This window comes from Rhineura floridana, chromosome 10, assembly GCF_030035675.1.
Source record: "Rhineura floridana isolate rRhiFlo1 chromosome 10, rRhiFlo1.hap2, whole genome shotgun sequence".
NCBI lineage: Eukaryota > Metazoa > Chordata > Lepidosauria > Squamata > Rhineuridae > Rhineura > Rhineura floridana.
In genome coordinates this window covers 21884604-21912234 of record NC_084489.1, presented here as the reverse complement: position 1 = coordinate 21912234, position 27631 = coordinate 21884604, and the positions used below count along the sequence as shown (strand labels likewise).

At 41.7% G+C, this 27631-nt stretch overlaps 1 protein-coding gene across 3 annotated transcripts in view; it reads left to right on the top strand.

Moving 5' to 3' along the window:
* TMEM108 (transmembrane protein 108) overlaps positions 1-27631 on the top strand; it is a 286424-nt gene that overhangs the window by 209516 nt on the left and 49277 nt on the right. The window contains exon 1 of one of the 3 annotated variants that reach the window (XM_061587801.1): positions 24453-24549. The exons of 1 other annotated variant lie outside the window; for it this stretch is intronic. Coding sequence is in view for 1 of the 2 variants with exons in the window: in XM_061587800.1 (XP_061443784.1) it covers positions 25848-25860 (13 nt within the window). In the remaining variant the exon portion in view is untranslated. Of the gene's footprint in view, positions 1-24452; positions 24550-25779; positions 25861-27631 lie in introns of those variants that run through there. One more of the 3 variants, XM_061587800.1, reaches the window with a different exon arrangement.

The window sequence follows — 27631 nt, the reverse complement described above, 5'->3', positions numbered from 1 at the left end:
AGAAACTTTTTTTTTTTTAATGAAAGCTGAGAGTCCAGAAATTAAGGTGACTCACCCAGAGACCTGGAGAGGACCCCATAAATCCAGAGTCTCTGGGCAAAAAATGGAGACCTGGCAACCCTGTGTGGGGAGCATTCATACAGCTACACACGCACACACTTTTGCAATTTGAAGTGGAACAATCCAGAACTATACTGCTTTGGGGCCAAACTAGACATGACATTGCAGATTCATGAAAGTATCTCTGGCATCGTTCAAGGGTTTGTTTGTTTGTAAATATAGCTGCAGGGGGATTTGGATTGGGGCCATGGCACAGAGGAGAGTGCAGCTAAGAGTGTGATTGGTGTGGGGATGGCAGTTAGAACCAGAAAAAGAGGAGGAAAGCAAAACAAATGCCCATTTGTTTTCCCCTCCTTGAGTAATTTAGCAAGTAGGGATGAAGGATAAAATTGATTCAGTTCACATTTAAAGGTAAATCTACTTAATTTGCACTATCTGAAACAATACTCAAACAGAAGCACAGGCATCCTTAAACATTCACACTTCTTTTTTCAATGCAGTTCTCCAACCAAAACCAAAAGAAACCACAATTGATAGCCATCCCTAATACCAAGTCTGGGGGGCAATGTGGATAGGGGCTGCAGGGCAGGGCAGGAGGGTTAAATCTTTTCCTCCACATTCACTGTGGTCCTGACCGCAACTCCCATCTTCTAACAAGAACACCACAGGGGCACTCACAGTTCTCTGATACATGACTTCTAGCTTGGTCCCAAGTCTGATCTGTTCTGTGTAATACGTAGATTGACTCTTTGTGGTGGGGTGGATCTGTTTATTTATTTATTTATAGAAAGATTTATGATGAACTACTTCAAGCAAATATCCATTTGTAGGTAGCATAAGGGATCTTTTTGAATCATATTCCCAGCTCCTCTAGGTTTGAATTAAGCAAATTTGTTAAGCCTGCTATTAGGAAAATAGCAAAGCACTGGTCTGTCAGTTCTTGAGCTGATAAATAGATTAACCTCTTTGGTATGATCTATGTATAATATAGCCAGCAGAAGGTTCTTCACAATTTGATCTGTTGGAAAGTTTCTTTTATCCTCGGTGAATTATGAGAAAAATGGAAAGAACACACTGTTAAAGGGTCTTCCAAGTTGCTTTTTATGTCAAAGCAAATTAGTGGCCTAAGATTCAAAGTAATGGTGTGAATATGCATGGGAGTGAGAATGGCTTCAAAAGAATATTAAAGGAATGATAACAGCATCCATGAAATTCAGTACTTCCCACTAATGTCCTGGCTTTCATTTAATGGAAAGTATGGCGATAGCAGCTTAGCCAGTGCATACACTAATTAAAGACATAGAAAAATAAATTAGAACCATAGTCATTCATCTTTCCATTTAGAAACTGCATTATTTAAAGGCGGGAGGATGAAGGCTCCAGAAAATGTCCAATGTCTAAAATTCTGACCCTTGTTGCTTGTGCCTATTGGGACTAGAAGGGCAGAAGGTAGGGAGACCATTAGAGCCACTCTCTGACAGGCAGGTGAGGGCTGGCTGATGACATACTGAAGTTGGTGGGGCAGTGCCCCATTTGCCCATATGGATCAGCCTCCACTGACACAAATCAATGGGTTTTCTAACATGCCAGCAAAACAAAAGTGTATATCTCATAGGGCTGGTTCAGATGGAATCCTATGTGCATGGTGGGGAGCAGATCCACCACAATGTGTAAGATGTAATGTGTGAATCAGTTATCTACACAATATGTTTGAGCCTTCCACCTCCAAGAAGAAAAAGAAGAGCCATGTATGGAATGGGATGCACTTATAGGTATGCAATTCACAGTTTATGTTATAGAAACAATGGTATGCACCATATCATATCTCTACAGTATTTCTGGATAAATATGTGCAATAGTCTACAGTATGCCTTGTAAATAAGAACACAAAATTAGCTAGCTTGCAAAAACAAAACAAAAAACTAGCTTACTGGGGGGCTGCCACGGGAGAGGCAGAAAGCTCCATCCCTCCTGCAGAAACTCCTGGCATTTCTATGCTGGAAGTTTCCCTCCTCTGGCAGCCTGCCCCATACCTCATCTGCCAGCCTTCTCACTTACCTGCATGCCATTCTTTATGGCTACCAGGCTAGTGCTTAAATACAAGGTTGGTCTATATATTTAGAGTATGAGTGAGTGAGTGAGTGTGTGTGTGAGAGAGAGAGGGGGGGGAGAGAGAGAGGTGGATAACAGGCTTCAGTGAAACTAAGAGTGTGAGACTGATGTGGGAAAGACTGTTAGGACCATAAAAAGAGGAGGAAAGCAGAAGTGAATGGGAGAGGAAGAGTGAAGAAAGTGGTGCACATTTTGGAAGATTCAGGACAGATAAAAGAAAGTACTTCTTCAGGCAACATGTAGTTAAACTATGGAATTTGCTCCCACAAAAGAAAGTGATGGCCACCAACTTGGATGGCTTTAAAAGAGGATTAGACAAATTCATGGAGAGTAAGGCTATCAATGGCTACTAGCCACAATGGCTATGCTATGCCTCCACAGCCGGAGGCAGTATGCTTCTGAATACCAGTTACTGGAAACCTCAGGGTGGGGGGAGTGCTCTTGCACTCAAGTCCTGCTTGGGGGGTTCCCATTGGCATCTGGTTGGCCACTGTGCGAACAGGATGCTGCCTTAAATGGGCGGTTGGCTTGATCTAGCAGGCTCTTATGTTCTCATGTTAGAGACGAATGTGTTGGAAAGAAAGGAGGAAAGTGACTACGAATGAGATCACAAGTGGTGTGGGTGTGAGTGAGACAGCACCTGAGCAACTAAAGGACGAGCAGGTTGAAGGTGAAGTGGAGAGTCAAGTTAAGGCTGTAACTTGTGGGGTGAGAAAGAGTTCTTACAGGGGAGAAGAGTTACCACATGTTGCAGCAGTAAGAAGGGGAAGCTGGGCAGGTTTACTCAACAGACCTGGGTGGGAAAGAGTAAAGGAGAGAGATGAGAGTGTCTGGAGGCAGTTCCCTCAGTGGCAGGCCAAGAGTGAGAGCAATACAGGGAAGTAGATAGAGTCCCAATAGAACAGCATTCACAGAGAGTGACAACAATCCATGCTGATGCAACTGCGACTATAAAGTGCCTAAGGGTGAGAAGAACCTGATAGACGGGGCAGCCGAGAGCTCCATGATGTGCGGACACCATGGCAAGTGTGTTAGATTGGCTCTTCTTATTACTGAAAAGGAGGGGGGCAAGGTAGTGGGGATCTTGGCACAGTTGTGGGTGCAGCAGTAGAACCAATCCAACACTCCTGCTGCACTCCTACACTGCACAGAGCTCCCCACTGCACGCGATCCTCCCTCTCTCGGTAACCAGCAGTGACGAGTAGAACTGGGAAGCCAGGTAAACAATGCTGCCCTACCAGCCTCCCCGTCAGTAATTGGCAGCAACGTGCACTATTGGGAAGCCAGGGAAGCCATGCTGCCCCCACCACTTGGTAGTGGGGATCTTGCCATGGTGTGGACACAGCAGCACTAATCTGATGCTCCTACCACTGCGCCCACGTGGAGTTCCTTGCTGCCTCCCCCTCTCAGTAACAGGCAGCAACGCGTGGCATTGGGAAGCAAGGTGAGGAACGCCACCCTCTTATTACTACTGTCTAGTAATGCCTCCTTTTCCCCCACTACCCAATTGCCAGGCCTCTGCCAGTCAACTGCCCCAACTTTTTACAGTCCCAGGTCGCTCCAGGTGGTCCAACCTGACCTAGCATGATCCAGGGATGTCTCAGGCAGGCTCAACCAAAGCCCAGAAACGCCCAAATCGGCCCAATTCAGGATTTGGCCAAATCTGTTGTGCAGCCCTAGTTCCACTTGTAATTGTGTATCACTATCTGGCTGGATATACATGTGATCAAGTGGTACAGACACTCTGTGCTAAGCGCCAACATGAACCCTGGTTAGAGGTGATTCTCTCCACTGTTCAAAGTCACCCAAGAGTATGATACTCATGATGGCTCAAGAACATCAGCTTTAAGTTTTGTTCTCTATGACAGAGACTAGTAGTCAATTTCAGCAGTGTGCATGTACCTCATGTATTTCCTAAAGAAGGGAATTTTACCAAAATGGGTCCAAATACCAGTGCAGGTGGTTAAACAAATGGCAGCTTGGAAACAGAATGTACATGGTGAGCAAGTTGGATAAACGGAAGTTAAGTTTCTCCAAGAATAAGGAATCAACATCTACAATGCTTTCAGTAGCAATATGCTAATTTTAAACCTCAGCTAGCAGGAAGAACATTGGCTTCAATAAAGATGAAAAGTGCCAAGTTAAGTTAAAAGCAAAATCACGTTTGAACTGGCTTCCAAGTATTTAATGTATTATAAATCCATATTAAACAAAAAGAGAGTCGGGGGGAAGGGAAACGAAATTAAATAAAAACCCATCTTAGTAATGATGCACCAATAGTGCACCTCTAGGTTTTGCTTCTGAACCAGAAGTGAGACAGAAAAACATGCCATTTTTTTTTGAAAAAAAAAAGCATTTTTATTTCCGGTCTTTGTTGACTAGCCATCATTGCTTAGTTATAACTTGCTATCTCTTCCAAGTGTTATGCCAAACTGTGGATATGTTATGAGTCTGTTACATTATGAATCATCCAGTTACTCCGCAAGCAAAATGTGTGTGAAAACATAAAGCATGAAAAAAGCAGAAGAGCACAGAGGTTGCCAGATAGGGCTGGCTCAGACACAGAATCATGGAATAGTACGGTTGGAAGGGTCTGTAAAGCCATCGAGTCCAACCCCCTGCTCAGTGCAGGAGTCCAACTTAATGCATACCCAACAGGTGGCTTTCCAGCTGCCTCGTGAATGCCTCCAGTGTTCTAGAACATCTCATTCTATAAGTTGTAATAAAGAAATCAGGAAGAAGCTGAACTATTGAGTGCTGTGCCCAAATCTGTTCTCTGGTTTCTCAAAAGTCCGCAAAAGTGGCATCGATTTTTCTTCCTCATTCTCAGCTGACTTTAGAATTTCTGTGGGTGTGAGATCTTGAGCCTTCAGCTTCCCCGGCCGCCCACGCTTCCTGATCTGAATAAGCCCCATAAGAAGAACTATCTCTTCACCAGGGCTTTAACTGAAGCACAGGCAAATGGAAAGATAAGGAAAACAAAAACCTATGCCTGCTCAAAAGAATTTTACCCATTCCCCCCACTTTTATAAATTTTAAATGCAATTTCTTTTCTAATTAATGGATACAGAATGATTGCGGGGGGACATGTAAATTTTTTTTGCACAGCACTAGAACTATTAGCAAAGATTAGAACAATAATTACCTCTGGCATTTAACATACAAAAATATAACTGTTGACTATAACCCACTGCAGAGGCTATTGGGTCATGTTTAGACATTACCATCCATTTTACATTTACTGTGTTACATCTGGCTCAAAAGCTTATGCTATAATAAAATATTCTAGTCTCTATGGTGCCACAAGGCTGTTTGCTGCTTTTGAATCCAGTTGTGGTACACAGAAAAATGACCTTGTTTTGGTTATGTGATATTAAAAAGAGGGCTATTAAGGGAAGACTGCATCTTACATTTCATTAAAATGCGCTATATTTTTGTACACTTATGGCGCTTCTAGACTATTGCTATTTTGATGTGGGAATCAATCACATACCAGCAAATTCAGGTTGTGCAGCTGCAGTTGACTAGGAGGTCTTGTACAACAAACCCCTTCCCCCAAAGACTGGACTTTTTGCTATAAGGAAAGTGATGGGAAAATGCACTGGAAAGCATAGAATTATACTTGCTTTGTCACAGCGTCATCCAACCTTCCTGCAAACAAATTAGGATGTATGCTCAACAAGCAAGTTGTATGGTAGCATCTCCAGTTTGGATAGGGTAATTTATGTTGAGATGTGTAGTAACTGTCATGCGCTGGCAAAGGACTCCCCAGCCATTGTACATCAAACACATCTGTATTCTGTTTGCTGTGTGTATCTTCTTGTGCCTCCTTGTCTCCTGACCACCAGTCCTTTCAGAATTTGCAGAAGGAACCCTCTTTTTTCACACAGTTGTGTGCATCTCTTCTACAGGAAAGTTTGTGCAAAGAACTGCACAGGGATCTTGTTTTTTCTTTCGTCCACAGCCCACGAGATGAACATAGGAGACTGAAGTACAAATCCTTGCATACCCATGCAGGTAAATGGGTGGCTCAGGGGAGCCACCATCTCTTTGCCTCTTTGTCCAATCTTCTTCACACTGTTACTGTGAGGATAAAATGAAATATATTGTAACCTGCTCTGAACCCCTGGGATAAGTCAGGTAAAAGTCTGAACAAATAGTCTATTGCAGTTGACAGTTACTCTCCCCAAACCACAGTCTGCTCTCTGAAAACACTGTGGTGTTCCATAGCTCTCCAATATCTCATCACTTATATATATTTCCTCTTTCATGTTTAGGATTCCATATAGACCTTTAATGAAACACTTGTGTAATGCTGTTAACATTACACATTACAATGTACACATTACAACTAACATGCTGCACTGAGTCTGCTTTATGAGATTATCCTTGAGCACTAGGGGAGTTATAGTTCTTTACTTACAATCATTCAAAGACTGTCCAAAATGCATTTTATCTGTTGTTAAACACTCCTGTGAGTGGTGCATCCCATTGGCACCAAAGAGATTTTGAGCATAGTAGGTGGGTGTGGAGAAGATCACTTTGCTGCTGTTTGGCACCATAAGAACACATGTGCATCTCTGCCATCAACTAAGATGGCAGCAGGGGCTTCAGTACCTTAGGGAAACTGCAGCCGCCATCTTCATTAAGGGCAATGGTAAAAGACAACAGACAGGTAGGTGGGGGGTGTTGGGGGCCCGCAGATCGTGGAAGGGGAGTGGAGGGGTGGCTGAGGGGCCCCCTGTAGTTCCAGGGGCCGTCGGGCCAGTGCTCCACCTGGCTGCCCTACCTGGCTGCCCTTTAGAACCGGCCCTGCCAGTTTAGGTGTTTAGAGAGCTCTTGATACTAATTGTTTAAATGGAATAGAAAGGGGGATTTACAGTCATCAGTCATTATTGTTACTGCAGTTTTAAATCATAGCCTATGCTTAAGCTGTACAGGCAGTAAAACAACCATCAATATTAGCCACAAATTGATACTGTACACAAAAATATACATTCAGAAATAGCAAGAACCTTGAAGTTGTCCATCAACAGTCAACATGAGGAAAGCAGACAAGTCATCTGGTCCCAGGTTTTCCCACTGCGATAAGATGTATTGTATTTCTATTTTTATTTAAATTACCATAATTCTTTCAAAATTTACATACATACATAAATTAGCATATGCACTTTTTATGCAAATGACTTTTTAAAAAAATTGCAAACTGATGTGGAAATGTAGAGAACTGAACATAAGACTGGAAAAATGAGATACAGAGAGAAACCAAAATGGTCAGATTTGCCCATCCCTACCCCAAATTGAAAGAGTGGTGATTGACACTACTACAACCATACACTACAACTTATTATTATCTACTATTACTACTGTGAGCAATCAGTGGTTATGATTAGACTAGATGTGTTTTGACACTTGAACCAACTTTATCGAGGAAAAAAGGACAAACATTTTTATTCATGTCCAGTCATTTTCTCTACAGCTTCTACAGTTAATGGTAATTTTTCCAAGAGAATTGTGTCTTTTTCTCTACCTACCTGTGCCTAGCTCATAATCCCATGGTTATGATCTCAAGGTATGTTGCCAAGGAAATCCATTGGAATTTGTGAATTCATTAAAGAATTAAGAAGAAGAAAGACTGTCAGGTAGCTGAAATATTCAAGCAAAAAATCAGATTCTGTGATTCAGGTGAAAAAGTATATGTCCAATTCAATACACTCAAGATTTCTTCCAACAAATAAAATGTGGATCAATTGTACCAATTTCCAATAAGATCAATATGTAGCAACAGTTCTGTGCTTCAATCTAATAGCTCCAGTGTACCTGCAAGGGTGCAAAGGCCCACCCAGAACTCTATAGGCACTCCCAGGAACGTTTGATGAATGATCTGTACACACTATGTACATGCAAATAATCCTATGGAATTTTGGATTGTAGCTGGTGTGTAAATATGTATATATAATGGGGAGGGGGTATACAGGTTCAAACTATCACTTCTGTTAGTGTTTGCCTAGCTTTGCACAGCAAAACCGGAGAGGTGTTTTTTTCTCAGACTACTAACAGGCACCAGAGATTATATAGGGCTTGTGAATGAGGAAAAGTGCTCCCATGAATATAGAGTGTTTCACAGCTGAGGATCATAGAATGTTTGACCTGCTACAATTTCCAGACTCTTTTAATGAGATAAGATCACAGAAAATGTCCTATTGCAGGGTCTAAGAGCTGCATGCCCTCAAGGGTAACATTCTGAAAGGTGCATGACTATGGTGGGTGGGGCCAAATCCAAACGTGGGCTGCGCCAAATCTAAACGTGCATGGTACCAAGACCACACACACACCACATTCACATATATTAATACATCCACAACCTCACCCCACTCTGTATTCACAATTCCATACTTCCACACAATGATTCCCATGGCCTGCAGAAGGGAAGGACTTGAGTTGAGAGGTGGAGCTTGAGGAGAGGCTGGCAAGTTATATGGGGAGGCCTGGCAGGCCACATTTAGCCTGGTGGATCAGAGATTCCCTATCTGTCTTCTAGAGATGCCTTCTGCTAAGGTCCAAATTGGAAATATAGGAAAGAGATGGCCACAGCTGCTTTGCATAGTAAATGTACACTTGTTCAACCTAACATGTATTAATGTTGTGGGTGCTGAGCTATGTCAGGAAGACATGTTGCCTTTCTTTAGTGATGCTATAAAATCTAAAATCTTTTTCCTATGTCCTTTCTCAGCCTTTTTCAGGAAATATGTCCTGCTACACTGGAAGAAGAAGGGAATGCTGTCCCTTCAGCAGCTGAGTATACCAGCCCACTGAGCCAAAAATCCAATATTGAGGGACAGCTTAAGAACACACCATCATCATAAAAATAATTAATGAGATCTACAAGCATAAAATACTTGGTGCTCACTTTATATGCCATCAAGTTTCAAAATGAGAAGCAGTAACACTGTTCTCGGTTTTAGGAGTCCTCCATTGGGGGAAAGCATTTTTGGTACAATATTTCAAAATGCCTTAGAACCCTATAAATCACTTTAATTACTGTAACACTGAATTGAATTAGCGTACATTGGCTTACAGAGAACATCTGAAAGGAAAATATATTACAAAAACCAGGAATACTCTAATTACTAATGCATGCCCCTCACATTGCAATAACATTAAGAAACCTTCAATAAAGCACAGGGAGCTCTTTTGTCTGTTCTTCATTCAAGACCTAAGGCTACAATCCTATACCCACTTACTTGCCAGTAAACATTGTTGAGCAGTGGGAGTTACTTCTGAATTGATCCACATAGGATTGTGCTGTTAATCTACAACGTACATAACTCTTCTCAGCAGGTGCTGAGATATCTCTTGCCATTTATAAGGTTCCTGTCATCTCTTAGTTTGCTACCACTGCATCAGCCAAGTTAGTCCTGTAGCGCTCAAAGAACCTTTTGGATGCTGCTAGGAATGGAAGAATCTATCAGTTTCAATTTCTCTTGGTTTCTCATTTTTCCAATCTTTTTTTTAATAAACATTTTTATTCAATTACATTAAAAAATACCAAAAGAGACAAAAAACAAAGAAACAAGAAAAAAGCAAATATTGTACCCAAGTAAATATAAAAGCAATCATGCATAGCAGCCGATAAACAAACCAAACAAAATAAAGATAAGAATACATTTGCCTATCTTTCATCACATAGATCAATATCTTAATCAAAATTCCCACAAGCTTTTTTATCGCCTTTACAATTCCTACAAATAATATAAATTAATTATCACAATATTCCCAATAGTGTCTGTGGCTCCACCTATTCCTCTATTGTATTAGATCCATAATGAAAGGTGCCCATCTCTCAATAAAGTAATTATCCTTTTGGCATTCCTCTTTCACTGCAACTATGTTGGCCAATTTCAGCATTGAGACATTTTCCCAATTTTAAACTGAGTTCTCCATATTTCCACATCAGTTTACTTTTTTTTTCTTTCAGGTCCTCATGAAAATTCATCAGCGTTTTGGTGTGAATTTTTCTGAATATGCCCATTATTGTATGCAATTTGTCTGATATACATATTTTTGGAAAACATATTTCCCCTAATGTAATGAATGTTGAATGTTATTTTCATTAACATGTGCATTTCTTTGCACACTTTACCTTCGTGTATGCATTTTTGTTCACATAACGTTGCTGGAGAACTGAATTGCAAAGTCGGGAGAAATGCAAATTTTGAAGGATGGGTGTATTTTGGTTTTCATATTGGGAAATGCAGATTAGGTAGATTTGCCTTTACATGTGAACTGAATTTAATTTCTCCCCTATCCCTAGGTGATATATAGCAAAGCTGTCCTCTGTTACACACCAATCATGCCTCCTAACTGCCCAGTTCTGCGCTAGCATTACAGAGCCTTGCACAGCAACATCCAGTTTGCTGCATCTAGTAATAAAGATTTTGGTTGTTCTTAAATTAGTTTATTTCCTTAATTTATACCCTGCACCTTCAACACTATAGTGTTAACCCTGGTTGGATTACAGTTAAAATAAAAGTTATGTATTTATTCAGTTTATAGATTTCTATCCCACCCTTCCTCCAAAACAGAGTATTTTATTTATGCTAATAAAATATTATAATCAGAATAAACGAATTCTAGCCAAAAAGGTACAAAACATCAAATACTGGACAATAATTAAAAAACAGCAGCAAATCATAGCAGGTCCAAACTCAAAAGAGCATGTTCAGAAGAAAAAAATTCAACCTTCAACTGCTTAAAGGGATTTAAAAGCCTGGGAGAATAATATGCTTCTTGCCTGGCATTAAAATGACATCAGAGTAGCTACCAGGAGAACCTCTCTAGGGAGAGCATGCCAAAAGTAGGGTGCCAGCACTAAAAAAGGCTCTTCCCAGTCACCACCTACCTCAGCTCAGAAAGCAGGGAGGCCCGTATAAAAGTCTCAGATGATGACCTCAACAAACAGGAGTGATTGGTATGGGAGAAGATGGCCCAGTGTTGCCATGCAACAGTGTCACTTCTTCCTCTGTTGTTGTTGGATGTTGTATCTGGCGCAAGCAGATGCCCCGGATGCAGAACAGTATAGTGACAGGCTAGATGCCAGTTGAAGCAATGAGCCGGACAAGCAGTAAGTTTTAAGAGTTACTTTACTGACAATATATCACAAGCTCTCTCTATACAAACTCCTCGACCCCCACACCGACTGGCCAGATCTGCTAAGTCTTATAGATAAGGCCAGCTGGTTGCCTTGGATACTTGTCCTTGAGATCTGCACGGACTCCGTGCTTCTTGGCCTTGTAACTCTGCTGTGGAAAAATACATTCAGGCACTCTTTCTTTGCCAACAGTTGTCCCTACAGACCTTAGGTGGAATAAAACTTCCAAATATTTAAGGTGACCAATTTTCTATCATTGGAACCTTGATTATTCAAAACAGTACAGCAATGGCCTACGAAGAGCTGCATAGGTAATTTGTTAAACACACGGACAATGCAAATCTCTCTGAATCCACAGAGAAAAAAATAGACAATTCTTGCTTGCAAACTTTGTCGTCATCCAGTCCAAATGTTTCTCTAATCCACCAAGTACTGAATGCTTCAGAGCTTCTGCTTGCTTTTTTTTTTTGTAATGCAAACAGTGTTAGTCCCAAAGCATCAGGACAACCATAGCAACTGGCAAATTTATTATCTGCAACTTGAAGGACAAGTTGCAATTGCAATCAGGGATGTAGTTCACAGTTTGGTGCCAGTTTGATTATCATGTTGATGAACTGGCAGCTTGTTATGGTCCACTGTAGTCAGCACTTTGTTATCTCCTGTTTTTCCTTTTTCAGTGTTTTCCAGTGCCAAAAATTTTTATTGTTTTCAGTTTTTCTAATAATGGCCTGCAATTTTTTTAAATTCAAAAGTCAATGAGTCAGGTAATTGTCCATCAAGTAGGCATCTTGCTTCAGGATTATTTGAGAGGAGAGGAGAAGAGAGGAGAGGAGAGGAAATTCCCCCTCCCAGGCAATTAATTGAGGTTTGTGCAGTTGATTTTTTCCCCAGCTCAGCTATGTGATGTAATTTTGAAAGTTGAAAACTGAACCCAATTTATTTTCGAGCCTTGAGTGCTGCTGTCTGCTGAACTCTTGAACTTGCAGTTAGCCTATCTGAAGTTAATCAGTTTATTTTGCTTCCTTCCCCCCTCCCCACACCTTGACCAGTTTTTCAGTGTACTGGTGGCAAGATACTCTTTGCCTGCCTAAGGGGATCACACTAGCCAAATTCACTGTTATTTACTAACATCACAGAGATTTTTAAAAAACAAAATCAAATACAAGGGGGAGGCAGGTTAAGAATCAATGCTAATGGCCACCATCATTACCTCAATGACCCAGAGGTGTTAAAGGGATACACATTTCAGCAGTTCAGATCAAAGGTGTCATCGATAACACTGTTGTTATATTCTGTGCTGGATTTTTTTTTTAAGTATCAGGAAAAGCAGCAGAAGCTCATAGCAGGCAAGATCAGTCCACAAAGAAAGTGAACTTGTGAATTGTGGGGTAGTCCGATGTACAGTTTGCTTTTATCAAATTTCTCATCCATCCCTATCACGGTACTATAACAAATAATACCAGATACACAGGGTATGAACTCATTGCCCCATCACCTTACTAATGTAACACTCATGTACATAATTTCAGTTTACCTTATACACTGTAATAAGAGCCCAGAAATATTATTCAGCTTCCCAGGAGAATACGCTTCAGCTCCTTCCTTCTGGCTCCCCACTGAGTGACTCTGTCCTGCTGGATTAAACCAGCCCATTTATGGGGTTTATGACAGCACCACCCAAGTATCCTGTTTTGTCCCTGTGATGTCTTTGGTTTACTTATTCAGTTGGTTTACATATTCAGGGCAATACCACAGAGTTCATGGCACAGCATGGTGGCTTTCAGGATCGGACCATAGTAATGGCATTAGAAAACATAGGAAACAAACTGTTTTATCAAACTCAGATCATTGGTGCATCTAGCTCAGTATTGTCTACACTGACTGGCAGTAGCTCTCCAGGGTTTCAGGTAGGGAAAAATCCCAGCCCTACCTGGAAATGCCAGGGATTGAAACTGGGATGCTCTGCATGCAAGCTGGAAGGTCTACTTTTGAGCTATGGCTTGATGAATCCCTGATCAAGACAGATTTAAAGATGTCCTGACAAATGGCATGTGCATTCTTTTCAGGGGGAGAGTCAATTAAAGATTCCTGTCCCCCCACCCCCTCGTCCTCAGAATGATCTGTCTGAATTGAGGAATCACAAGTGAAAATGGTATGCCAATCTATTCCCATTACCTGTTCCAAATTGAAAACTGATTAATGCAATCATTCAGGGCATAATAAAGCTGGCATGCAAACCAATGTAAACAGGAATTCTTTCAGACTGATAGCAAAGACTTTTCTTTAAAAGATTCAGTAGCATTTTTTTTAAAAAAAAAACACAGATTTACATCAAGTAATGTGTTTCTTAGGCCTGCAGGCAACCTATAGATTTATTACCTCTGACACTCATAAAGTACTATTCTTGTACTGCCTATCAGCCTCTCTTCAAACCAGAAAGCTACTTACTTCTTATGACACATTACATTACAGTCAGCTGATGGCTTTACATTTACACTCTACTTGGATTTTGCATGTTAAGGGGCTACTTTTGACCTGACTTTTTTCAGGTAGTGAAGTGTTTAAGGGTTAAGGGAGGGGGAATGTATATTTATGAAACTGCTCTAATTTTCTACATTAAAGGCAAGGATGGGCCAGCTAACTAATCCTTAAGATAATACATCAGCCATTATTTGCTAGATACCAAATCATACATCCTGATCAGATACTGACTTTATAATTTGATATACAGGCTATTAGTGGGCCTCTTGTCTCCTTGCTTTCCTCCTCAAATCACACTCCTCCTCCCGCTTGGCTTCATTCCTTTAAAGCAAAACAAATTTTCATTGATATGGCAACCCTCTATTGTCAAAGATAAACAATACACTTTTGAAATGATGAGTGGCATTTCTTCATCATTAAATGGATACACCACCCACACACATCTAAAATTAACCCTTGGGTCTCTCTACTATAATCTCATAGAATCATAGAACAGTAGAGTTGGAGGGGGCCTACGAGGCCATCGAGTCCAACCCCTTCTCAATGCAGGAATCCAACTTAAAGCATCCCTGACAGGTGGCTGTCCTGCTGTCTCTTGAATGCCTCCATGTGTTGGAGACCCCACCACCTCCCTAGGTAATTGGTTCCATTGTTGTGCCGCTCTAACAGTTGGGAAGTTTTTCCTGATGTTTAGTCGAAATCTGGCTTCCTGAATCGTGAGCCTATTATTCCGTGTCCCACACTCTGGGATGATCGGGAAGAGATCCTGGTCCTCCTCTGTGTGTCAACCTTTCAAGTACTTGAAGAGTGCTATGATATCTCCCCTCAGTCTTCTCAAGGCTAAACATGCCCAGTTCTTTCAGTCTCTCCTTATGGGACTTTGTTTCCAGTACCCTGATCATCATTTCCTTTCTCTGAACCTCTTCCAGTTTGTCTGCATCCTTCTTAAAGTGCAGTGTTCAAAACTGAATGCAATACTCAAGATGAGGCCTAGCCAGTGCTGAATAGAGGGGAACTAGTACTTCACATGATTTTGAATTTACACTTCCTTTTTGGGAAATAAAAATGTACATTTTTATACAGGTAAAGGATGTAAATAAATAATATTTTATTTTATACCAACATCTATAAGCTGGATTGGCTGGCAGGGTTCAGCTGGTGCTAGTGAGGGGCCCCTCTGAGCTCCTGGGCCTTCGGCCAGTGCCCCACCTATGCCACTGCTGGAGCCAGGCCTGCTGGAAAATATATTGATGAATAAGTCTGATGCTAAAATGTGCTATTCTACAAATTGCTAGAGGAGCACACTCCTACTTCCATATACACATTCTCATTAATTCCCATTTTATTTGCTTACATACATACATACCCTGCACTTCTAACATTTACACACCACTCAGGGTGGCTTGGAACAATTATAAAATGTTTTTACCAGGTGGCTAGAGAGGAAGAGTCAATCAAGTCTTCCAGGGCAAAGAATTTCATAATTTGGGCTTTGAAAAAGATCAATGTTCCTGTCAACAAAGCCGCCATCTCAGTCAGGACACAAAGAAGGGTATCTCCACCAGATGTTAGGATGCAGGCAGGGTGGTACTTGAGGAGGTGTTCCCTAAAGTATATCAAATGCAAACTATTTAGGTATTTAAAGGTAATCCCCAACACCTTGAGCTCTGTCTGGAAACAGAATGGTAACCTGCAGCTATTGCAGGACTGGTGTGATATGATCCAGGGAGTGAATGCCTACCAACATCCTCACTGATGCATTATATATCAATTGATGTTTCCAATGACACTTCACAGATGCCCCCACATAGAATGCATTGCAGTATTCCAGTCTAGATGTAACTGAAGTATGTATCATTTCACCATGGCCTGGTCAAAATGCCCAATCCTTTCAAAACCAGCCAAACAGAAAATGAAAATGAATCAGAGGAGAAGAGAGCTGGACCAAAGCATCTTTCAGTCCATTTAACATGTCTGACTTGGAATCTATTCCACAGATACACCAGCGCCAATATCACCCCTTTCATTTTTCCAGTTCATGGAAGAAGAGGTGCAATTTACACCAGTCATAAACTACTCAGACTACAGAGTATATGGTTGGAACCAGCTCAGAAATGAAACATGAGGAGGGGATGCAATCCTAAACAACAGAAGGTAGAAACAGCCAAAATGGGCCAATGGATAGCCTTTGGTCTGAGGTTTTAACAGGTACCTGGGTCCAGATGCCAAAGTTTCACTATTGCTCTGAAAACATATCCGTGATCCAGTATGCATTAGTATCTCTTTTAAAGCGCAGCTCATTTACATAGATAGCTGGTTGATTGATTCTTTATTGTTACGGTCAATGACCAGCATGTAGATAGCAGATTATTATTACACAGCCTGTTATTTGATAATATTCCTTATTATGATCCAAAGTACCAATTGCAACTAACTGTTCATTTATGCCATGGGACCAATTGTGTGCCATGCAAAAAATAACCCTGGTTCACCTTGGTTCATAGATTGCTTGATGCATACTTGACAAGTTAAGCCTAAAATAGGTTCCTGTGATTTCTAAAATTGATGTCAGAGGGAATAATGTACCTCATCCCTTTAGTGCATTTTGAGAAGAAGGGACTGAACGTTTGACATGGATCAGTGACAAGCAACTGCATCCTTGTGGAATATGAAGCATTTTGCAATTAATCTCTAAAGCTGACTTTTAGAGGAGCTTAATGAGCTTCAGAGACCCAATCCTAATCAAGATTTCGGCATCCCATCCATCATTCTGTGACCATAGTTTACACACACTGGTTCTTTATTTTCAGAACATTATGAAAACTGAAATTTCTAACAAAATAGCCTTTTATTAATGCAGATGAACCTCCCTCTCTCCCTCTCTCTTTAAAAAAATCCTTCCTACTGATTTTTAATAAAACAGCCCGAACGGTCTTGGTAAAAGGCTCTCTCATATTGGCATCCACTTTGGCCTTCTCCTGGACTTGAATTTCTTTTGTTCCTCTTTTCTTGGTATTCTACCCTTTTAATGTTTATAATGCTTTTGTAATGGAATTATTCTGCCTCGCCCTGAAGGATGTGGCACTGTACGTATTTATTTCTAAATGAAAGCACTGCCCACCCACTAAGAGCCTGCAGCGCTAAATCTCCTTTATTAATCTGTCTACTTACCTGTCATTATTCTTGTGCTAGCCCTATTAGTTTAAATGGGAGCTGCTGCGCCACACCTGAGGGAGATGAGGGCCATAAATATGCATGCAATCAACCCTTGTTATTGCTACTGCTCTACCTGTGACTGCCCTTGATGACTGCTTGAAAACTTCAAATGATACACAACTTTGCAACTTATTTTTCATTCATTCTCATTCATTCTTCATTCATTCTTTTCATGGGGGTGGGGCCATCCCGGAGGGTGGGGGACTTAAGTGCCAGTGCCAGCATTAATTTACTGCTTTCTTCCAAACACAATTTAAGATACTGATTTTAAAAAAGAAACTCCAGCATTTTTGCTTATTTAGGGAATGTATACCCTGCCTTTCCCCTAAAATAGCACTCAAGGCAGCTTCCAAAAATGAACACTGACAGGATAAAATTGGGGCTTCTAATAAATGTTTTTGATATCTAGTTCTTATTTTCCCTGCCGCTAGGGCGAATTTTGCCACTTGAGCGGTTACAAATATGTCATTGCTGTATATTTGTTCCAAGGGAGGTCTATTTGACAGGAGGTGGGGAATAGCTGAGAAAAGTTTCCGCCTTGGGAATTTATATAAGGGACAGCCCAGTAAAAAATGAACAATATCTTCAACCACATCGTTTTGGCAGATACAGAACCTTTGATGGACTGGATCATTTGCATACCTCCCCTCCCGGAAAGCCAAGGGCATGGACTGCAAACGTAAGGCGGTAAAGGATTTTCTCAAAGATGGAACTGTAAGGAAAGAAAAGTATTTCTCCAGGCCAAAGGTAGTTTTATACAGGGGGAACCAGGTAGAGAAAGATGATTGGGTAGCTGCGTGGAGGTCCCATCTTTTAGAGTAGAAGAAGATTTTTTCTTTGAGAAGCTGTTTTGCATTAGGAGAGGGGTGAGAAGGTAGAATTTCCATGTTAATCCCATAAGCGGCCAGAATAGGTATAACTAAATTTATCCAGCAACCAAGGGATGGGGTCTGTAATTGTTCTAAAAGGCATTTCTTTGGGAGACAGGAGGCACTCCTACACACCAGCCTCAGCCAGTAGGTGGCAAGTGCGGCGTGAACAGAGGATTGTATAGAGTAAAGCCCTGTTTCTGTTCTCAAAAGGTATGCAGGTGTAGCATGTGGGACAGCAAGAAGAGATCTCAAAAAATATTCTGTGTTATCTCCAGAGTGGAGATATTTGTGTACCCCCAAATTTCAGCACCATAGAGGAGTTGCGGAACTACCTTTTGCCGAAACACCTCAACAGCAGGCGTGACCAGACCTCCCCCTTTGAACTTCGAAAAATGCAACAGAATAGGAAGCTTTCAATTTTGGCTGTAGCAAGATGAAGTTTCCATGTAAGTTGGGCATTAAATCCCAATTCCAAGTATTTGAAGCTATGTTGTTGTTCAATAAATTTGTCATTTAACTTCCACACGTGAACTTCCTTTTTCTTCCCAAAAACTACCACTTTTGTTTTGGCATAATTGATTGATATGTGCTCCTTAGCACAAAACTTACTTAAACTTCTTAGTAACTTCCGCATCCCAACTAATGTAATAGAAATCAAGGCTATATCATCTGCATATAACAGCACAGAGAGCTTAACTTCTAGAATGGAGGCTGGAAAATATTCTGGGCCACTCAATTCCTGAATGATATCATTAATATGAAAATTAAAAAGAAACGGAGCCAGGAGGCACCCCTGGCGAACTCCTCTGGCAGTTGGAATAGATTCTGATAGTATACCATTTACTCCTAGCCTTACCCTGAGAGAGGTATTTGAATACATCGTTTGTATTAAGCACAATAATCTTCTAGCAATGTTGGTGGCAGATAACTTCTGCCACAAATGGGCTCTATCAACCAAATCAAAGGCTGAAGCAAAATCCACAAAGGTGACGAATAACTCTTTTCTACCATTAAGTGAATATTTTTGAATTAAATGATGTAAAATGAAACACTGATCTATTGTGGACTTTCCTTTAATGAACCCTGCCTGCTCTTCAGCAAGTATCAAATTTTTGGTTGCCCAGGTTTCCAATTTACCTAGCAAATATTTAGTGTACAATTTAGCAGTCACATCTAGGAGGGAAATCGGCCTGAAGTTTTTCGGGTCCGTCTTAGAACCCCTGATTATCCTGATTTTAGCACTTTTTGTTTGGTCCAATAATTTTAATTGAAATGATTTTATATAATCTTCTATTTGCTGTTTTTCCTTGAATTTTGGTAATTTTTAACCTTGAAATGCTTATATATATTCTCTGTATCAACTGCCATCTCTTGAAATTCTTGTATTACTATTTCATTGTGACGGCCAATGGCTATGAACAATAAAAATATAAATACAATCAGGGCTGGTTCTAAAGGGTGGCCAGGTGGGGCACTGGCCCGACGGCCCCTGGAGCTACAGGGGGCCCCTCAGCCACCCCTCTGCTCCCCTTCTGTGATCTGTGGGGCCCCCATGCCCGCCCACTTACCTGTCTGCTATCTTTTACCATTGCCCTTAACGAAGATGGCAGCCGCGGTTTCCCTAAGGTACTGAAGCCCCTGCCACCATCTTAGTTGATGACAGAGATGCGCGTGCATAGCGCGCACACGTGCCATCAACAAAGTTGGCGGCAGAGGCGTCATCCCCTTAGGGAAACCGCGGCCGCCATCTTTGTTAAGGGCAATGGTAAAAGATAGCAGGCAGGTAGGTGGGAGTATGGGGGGGCTGTGTGCATGCGTGGGTGCGCCCGCCTGCACACACACGTCGGGGCCCAGGGCAAGCTGATGCCCAAGGGCCCCGGCATTCCTGGAGCCGGCCCTGAATACAATACATAAACTATCTAAAATAGAATTTAAACCAACAGTTATCAATCAATAAAACAGTTACAGATAGAAAGCATAAAATGACACTATATTAAAAGCAGAGGTGAACATGGTGGGTTTCACCAGGTACGAGATAGTAATGATGGTATTCAGCAAATTTGCCTGTGAAGGGAATTGCACATCCCAAAACAGCCCAGTGAGGACTGAGCATGCTCAGTGGGCATGGAATGCTGACTGACTGCTGGACTGGAGGTATAGATTGGTGAATCTGTCAATTTCAGGTTTTCTCCTTTTCTCATGTGTTTTCATTCTCCACCTTTCCACATCAGTTTCCATTTTTTTAATAAAAGGCCTCAAGAGAATTCATCAGCATTTTCATGCAAATTTCTAATACACACTTTTGTACACACTTTTGCCTTATCTGCACATATTTACAAACCAATTTTTGTAAATATAATGCATTTTGTATGTTACTTTCATGAATGTATGCATATTTATGCATACTTTACCCTAGCATACGCATTTTTGTACACATTACATGGCTGGAGAACTGCACTGCAAAATTTGGAGAAGTGCACATTTCGAAGGATGGTTGTGTTTTGGTTCACATTAGGGATGGAGTTTGCTGCATGGTTCTGATCCGCTTGCATTCTGATAGTCCGTCGCCTGATCCCAATCTACCCTTTTTCGGTCCCTGCTTGCTCTTGTACTTGCCTATTCGCTCTGCTATGTGCATTTTTGGGTGATACGATCTGCAGCTTATTTTTTTTTTCAGTGGCGAAAATTTCATAGTTATCAATGTAAAACTTATTTATTAATTGTGCTTTTATACCGCCCTTTAGCAATAAGCTCTCAGGGCGGTGAATGTAAATGATGACAGTATATGACGTGGTTTTTTGGTGGCAGGAAAAACATTGCATTATTTTTAGGTAGCTTACGTGAATGATCACAGTGTTCCACGTCATTTAACTCAATGTAACTCAACGTAAGTCAACGTAAAATAGGGGGGAAAGTTCAAAAGAATAAATTTTTGCCAATTTGCAGCCGCGGCTGCAAAATCCATACCAATTACTGCCACGGCCCACAGCAATAAATAGGTCTGGTCCCAAAGAATGGCGAACTACAGAATTCAGCTGGAATCCGGTGCCAGGTCCAATTTAGCGGATATTCTCCCCTATCCCTAGTTCACATATTGTTTCAGAAAGTGTGGATTAATTAGGTTTGCCTTTAAATGTGAACTGAAGAAGGGGGGGATGGAATGGAGTATCCTGACAGAACGTATGACTGGCGGGCTGAAATCAGGACCCCTCAACATTGCAGCATTTTGTTATAAGTCCCACTTGTTTTATCTATGTTGCTGAGATTTATCTGCTTCATTTTTGACTAGCAATTTAAAATGTATTCTTAATGGACTGCTACTCACCTACAGAAACCCTCAGGGTGGAAGAAGTTAAAAACCTGCATGTACACAAAGTACAAGACATGTCATTTCCAAAGCAGAGAAACATACATGTAGTCCGGTTTGGCTTTCAGCAAAAACACTGAAAGAGCACTGTCTGTATAACCTTTTTTTTCCTGGTTGCCTGGCCAATGAGCTTCTACTTGGCTACTTGACATCTGTGGTCTGCTGCAAAATTCATGTGACATAATTATTATAACAACAATGAGGGTGTTTTGCTCGCTTGGGCCAAGAGTTTTCCTGTCACAATTTCAGCTGCGGTCTGGACTGTGAGACTGACTGTGAGAGATAAGTGCTGCAGAGCTGGCAAGAAGATTTTGTTTTGCTTGTCAGTTTGCTGCCAGAGATACAATCCTGGCAAAGGAAAGACTAATAAAACCAATGCACTAAGCATTTCTGAAAGCTGGGAAGCAAGGTATGAAGGGAGTGGAATCCAGGTTTGGAACCGGATAGAACCAGATAAATGTGGTTTTGCAAGGAATGAAAAGAGAAATAAGTCTTGCGCCATTATGATCATAGAATAATCACATTAGAAGGAATCAAAAAGCTCATCTGATAGAGCGTTGGACTTGAAACTGGCAGACTCAAGTTCAGTTCTGCTCACTGGATGGCCTCGAGCAAATGACATCTCTCAGCTTAGCTCACCCCAGAGATTTATTGTGATGATCAAATGAAATCGTTCCGTGTAGGTATGCTTCTTTGTGGTCCTTGGAAGAAAACTGGAAGACAAATGTGATTGACAGATATCCCTTCCTGCCATGGGGATGTGCTGCAAGGCAGGACAGCACTTCCATCACTTGAGGGAACTATAATCAAGCTACCCCCAAAATCAGTGCACTTTGTTGTAAAAGCAGTAGTGGCCAGTGTGATGGGTCAGAGCCCCAGAACCACCCTTCTACCATTACTGCCATTGTTGCAGCTTATCTGGATGGGGCAGGGTAGAAGTGGGGTCGGAGTATGTGAACTCACCAGCCGGAGTGCCCTGATTCACCTCAGACCCACCACCTAGGTCCAACACATGCACATTCCTAGCCCCAGTTGGAGGCCCACAGATATTTGCTTTCAAATGACCCTTGGTCGTTGCTAATATAATAGATGTTATTCTTCCATTCTGTGTGGCTATCTAACACGCCATATTTTTAAAGAGGTACATGAGGCCAAGCCACTTTAATTATGCAATGGTTTAGATCAGCCTGGTACCCTCCAGATGTTTTGGAATACAATTCCCATCAACCCTGCTGAGGGCACCACGTTGGTAAAGGCTGGTTTAGATTAACCAAACAAGCACAGTTATCAGCTGATAATTTACACACATAAATTATGTGGGTCAGAAAACTGGCTTGTGTGAGGCTGTTTATTTCCCCCACCCCTTTTCTGTTTTACATTTTATTACCTTGCTGATAAATATCTTGCAGCCAAGGGTACCTTGAGGAAATGGTTGTAAGGTTCAACTACATGCTTAAGGCAGTAGAATTGGCAGTGAGCAGATGTGCATGGACAGCTCTCAGCAGGGATACTTCTTGAGTAAAGGAGGTACAGTAAATAGCCAATAACATTAGGGGCATATGGGGGGCAGGAGATAGTGCTGCATTTCTGCACAATTCTCTGTATTCTCTGCAGTTTAGCAAGAAAACAATTACAAAAGCAGAGCTTGGAAAAGTTACTTTTTTGAACTACAGCTCCCATCAGCCCCAGCCAACATGGCCACTGGATTGGGCTGATGGGCGTTGTAGTTCAAAAAAGTAACTTTTCCAAGCTCTGTACAAAAGACACACCTTCTCAACCCCTCCTTCCAGTCCAAGGTACTGTAACTAGAACATATTTAAGAATACGTTTGGGCTTTGTGCAGTGGCAAATTTTGAAGTGCAGGAGCTCATCATGATAGCCCCGCAGGAGAGTCCAAAATGTAGGCAGCTGTGCTGATCCATCACATACACAGACACACAAAAATCAAAGAGCAACAGTACATAGCATAATTCCCGGTTTATTAGGAGCAGCCAACAGTCATAAACGGGCCTCATTCTCCAACTTCCTCTTTACTAATCTGCCATAAACAACAGTATAACATAAAAGCCTCCTTGTCATTTCATTCACTTGCCAGAGCAAGGAAACTCTGTCAGTTACCCTGCTGCTCTAGCAGATAATGCCTTTGCTCCTGCTCTGAAAAAGACCCCAGAGCTGCCCTTCCCCTTGTTGCTCTTCCACTAAGCCACTGCATTTGGGAAAATTCAGATAAAACTAAGCACATTTAGTTTTAGATTTCACATGAGCTTCTAAATAATTTCACATCCTTCCCATCAGTCAATAACTTGTAACCAAAGGTAAGAACTTCCTCCACTGGAAAGAAGCTAAGGCAATTCCGATTATATGAAATCTTCATTTGTTGTGCTGGATCTCTGGCAACTGTTTCACACATTTGAGTAATGATCACACATTTGTCAACTCAGTCTTAACTAGGGTTGCCAGGTTCAGGGCCTGAGACTGATCCTGTATCTTTAGGAGAAGAGAAAGTCAGCCAAATGCAGGTGTTCTTGCAACAGTGTAATGGGAAAAACCACAAGGTGGAATTCTCCCTTTCCCTTCCACAACTTTTAAAGATACAGAAGACCTCTTGGAGATACAGGATCAGTCTCAGGCCCTGAACCTGGCAACCCTAGTCTTAACTGCAGCTGAAATCAGTGGAATATGTCTGCATGGTACATTGATCTCACTGGGGCTTAACCAGGCTTCCCTTTTTTGCTTGTGGTGGATAACCCCAATATAATGAATTGATCTGGACACAGATGTTTGGAGAAGGGAATGAATAGAGCACATGCCTGGAACAGCTTCCCTGTTCATTTCAGATGATGATGATGATTAATTAGACTTATTAGTCACTTGTTGCCCTAGTCTCCAAGAGACTTACAACTCAGCATGGGATCTGCTGCTTGTTGCCAATCTGATCCTATTCTGGCAGACTGGAAGGCCATTCATACAATTTTTTTTTTTTTTGCTATCTTATCTATTCATCTGGTTTGATTTCTTCCTCCCTTCAAGAGTGGAAGGGCATTTAAAGGGTTAATACCACTGAGATCAAAAGCCACATCCAGAGAGTCTCCTCACCCAATGCCCATGTTAAAGAGATTGTCTAGGCTAGTTTCCTCCTAATCTCTTCAGTATTAACCCCTTAAATGTCTTCCAACATGAGGGTAGAAGGAAAGAGTGGCAGCTAAGGCAGCAGCTCTGAGCCAGGCTAGATCATGAAGGAGGAGGAAGAGGAAGAGGAGGCATCTTTACACAGCATGTGCTGTTGCAAGGTAAGTAGCAGTAGCTTGGTGGCAGCAATGGGGGGCTCCAGAGCCATGGCAAGAATGTCCCCAGTGCGCTCACAGGCCTGCAGGCAGAAGTTATGGCATTCCGTTTCTCTCTCTCTCTCTCTCCAGTCTGATTCCTCTGTCAGCTGCATCAGGTGCCACTTTGAGCTTTGACAAGCACATAGTGCTCCTTCAGCACTACATTTTGTGGGGGGGGGACGTAACTCACTTCACCATATCAAGGGGTTAGCCAGTGAGGGAGACCAAAGCGGAATTTTCACCCAATGGATTCCAGTGTCGGGGGTGGTGGTGGTGGTAGCCACTGAGCTTGCAGCAAGCATCCTCGGTCCACATACAGGGTGAGCATGTGGATTATAAATCCAGGTTCAAATCCAACTAAAGCAGAATTCTCGCCCATCCCTACTTACAACATATTAAAAACATGAATATGAATAAATAATACTGTAAAAGTAGAACAATCAACCCCCATAACAGCCACAGAAAACTTGGCAGCACACTAATGACATGCACAAAATACACCTGGTATCATTCTGTGTGGTAAAGATGCCTGCATATCCAGCCTACAATAGCATGTTAATTGCAACTGGTTCAAAACATTGAAATTCAGAGTTTATCATTTGTCATTAGCATTGCTCCACTCTAATTGCCTAGCTGTTATTATTGCATACTAATAATTCAGAAAGGCCTGTTAGAAGAGGGATAGCAGTAGATCAATATGGAAATAAAGTCATTTTTTATTAATTGATTAATGGATTAAACAGTCGTTTGCAAATGGAGACATTAGTATCCACTCACTAAAATCAATAAAGCTTTTGAAGAAAACAGAGAACAATGAGCTCTCATTTAAGAGAGGGCTATTTGAAAGCAGAGCTAGATGCTCAGATCATGTCATACGGTCTCCAGAGAATCTTTCAGTCAGATCCAGGCGTTCAATGAAATCTTATGCATGTTTACTCAAAAAGAAATCTCACTGTCTTCAATAGGGTTTACTCCCAAACGAGTGTACATTTAATTGCACCGTCAGTTGACCTCAGGCCCCATTGAAATCAATGAGACAGGTTATTCACAATGTAACTTAAGCCCCATCTCTTTCAGTGGGAACTAAGTGCAACTCATTTAGTCAGGATCCCACCCTGTATCTTCCAGGGATTTTTTAAGACCAGATGTTGGCTTTGCAACAAATGGTTCGCTGGGGTTTAGCTGTGTTTATGGGTAGGGTTGGTGGGAATGCTTGAGAGTGAGATTTGTATGTGGAAGATGGCTAAGAAGGTGTTTGGAAGATGTTACTGAGAGGTAAGAGAAGTGTAGGTGTAGCTTCTGTCTCAGAGATTTTGTTCAGTTGCTAATGATGCTTTATATGTAGAATCTTTATTGCATTTTTGCCTTTGATTTTTATTTGTAATTTTTTATGTTTAAGAGAATAATTTGTTTGTCCTTTAATTATACAGCTTTCCCTGTGGAACTTTATTGTATTTTGTATTTATTTTTCATTTGTAATCTTTTAATTCCGGTATTTTGTAATGTTCTATATGAAGTTTTATAACAAGTTGTAAACTGCTTAGATTTTTTTTTTTAAGAAATGATTTAGAAGTTGTACAGAAATGTTTTAAATAAACAAACAAATACATACATATATATGTTCAGCATTCAGGTGGGGGACCATATATTTGAATGTTCTCCCATGTAAAAAAGAAAAAAAAGCAACACCTTCCATACAGAATGGAGAAATCTAGAATGTTGCAAACAGGAATGAGCAAATCTGCCATAAATGCAGTCCTCCACATTTCCACATCAGTTTGCAATTTTTTTAAAAAAAACTCATGGAAATTCATCAGTATTGCACTGTGAATTTATCCTATTAGTCACATTTGTGTATGCAATTTTGCCTCTAATATAATGCATTTTTGTACACATCACTTGATTGGAGAACTGCATTGCAAAATTCAAAGAAGTGCAAATTTTGAAGGATTGCATTTTTGGTTCATGTACTGTTTCAGGAAGTGCAAAGTAGGTCAATTCACCTTTAAATGCAAACTGAATCTAATTTCTCTCCCATCTGTAGTCATAGAAAAGGCTACACTAAAACCCATTGCGGCCCAGGGGTGAAATAAGACACAGACACAATATATATTTGGGTTAAATAACGGGCCACTTTATTAACCAAATTCACATTGTATAATGAACCTGCAGAGGGGAACATAAGTGCGGGATTCAACTGGTGAGTCAGGCAAAGCCTGCTTGCAGCTATTGGGGCGATTCAACCCCTGCCAGGCAAGGGGCTGCCAATCTGCCAACCAGTTGCCCTGACCACACCCATAGGGTGTGTAGGAAGGCCAACCTGCGTCACCGCCTGCCCCCGGTGCCCTGAAACTCTGAGTGGATGAGACATGTTGGCCCCAAAGGCGACCCGTATCCTGCCCTCAGGCCGTAAAAACCCAGAGCTGCAGGTCTCCGGGACCGCCGATCACCTTCAAAGGTGCCTAAAGGTGTCACCTAGCTGCCCTTCACCATTAACCTTTCCCACACTTCCATGCCACCAAGAGAGGACAAACCTCAGTTTAGTCCCGACTTATCCCACATCTGAGCAGCTCACATAAACCCCCCTGCAGGTCCTCCAAAAGGATGTCATTACCCATATCTGTCATATGGACTCCATCTGACCTATATAGTTCCAACCTAGTGTGTCTTATCTCTGGATGGTGTATGACTGACCCACCAGAGCCCAAAAGAGCCAGCCTGAGTTGCCTATTGACTTTCTTGCGGGTCCTATTTATGCCCCTAGGGTCACCTATGCAATTCCACTGCCTACGGGGTAAAATATCAGACCACACCAAACGCACTCCCGGCCAGCGTCCTTCGATGGCCCGGAAGTCAGCGCACGCCTGCTCAGTAAGAGCCCTGCCTCTCAGCATCCCCAGGTCATTGCCGCCCAGGTGAATGACCAAAAAGTTTGGTACCTCATGAACCACTGCATAACGGAAAAGCGTAGGGAGGAGCCCGTCCCATCGCATCCCTCGGCAGCCCAGCCACTGCACTGTGGCCCACTGGCTCAGCCCCAGCTGTG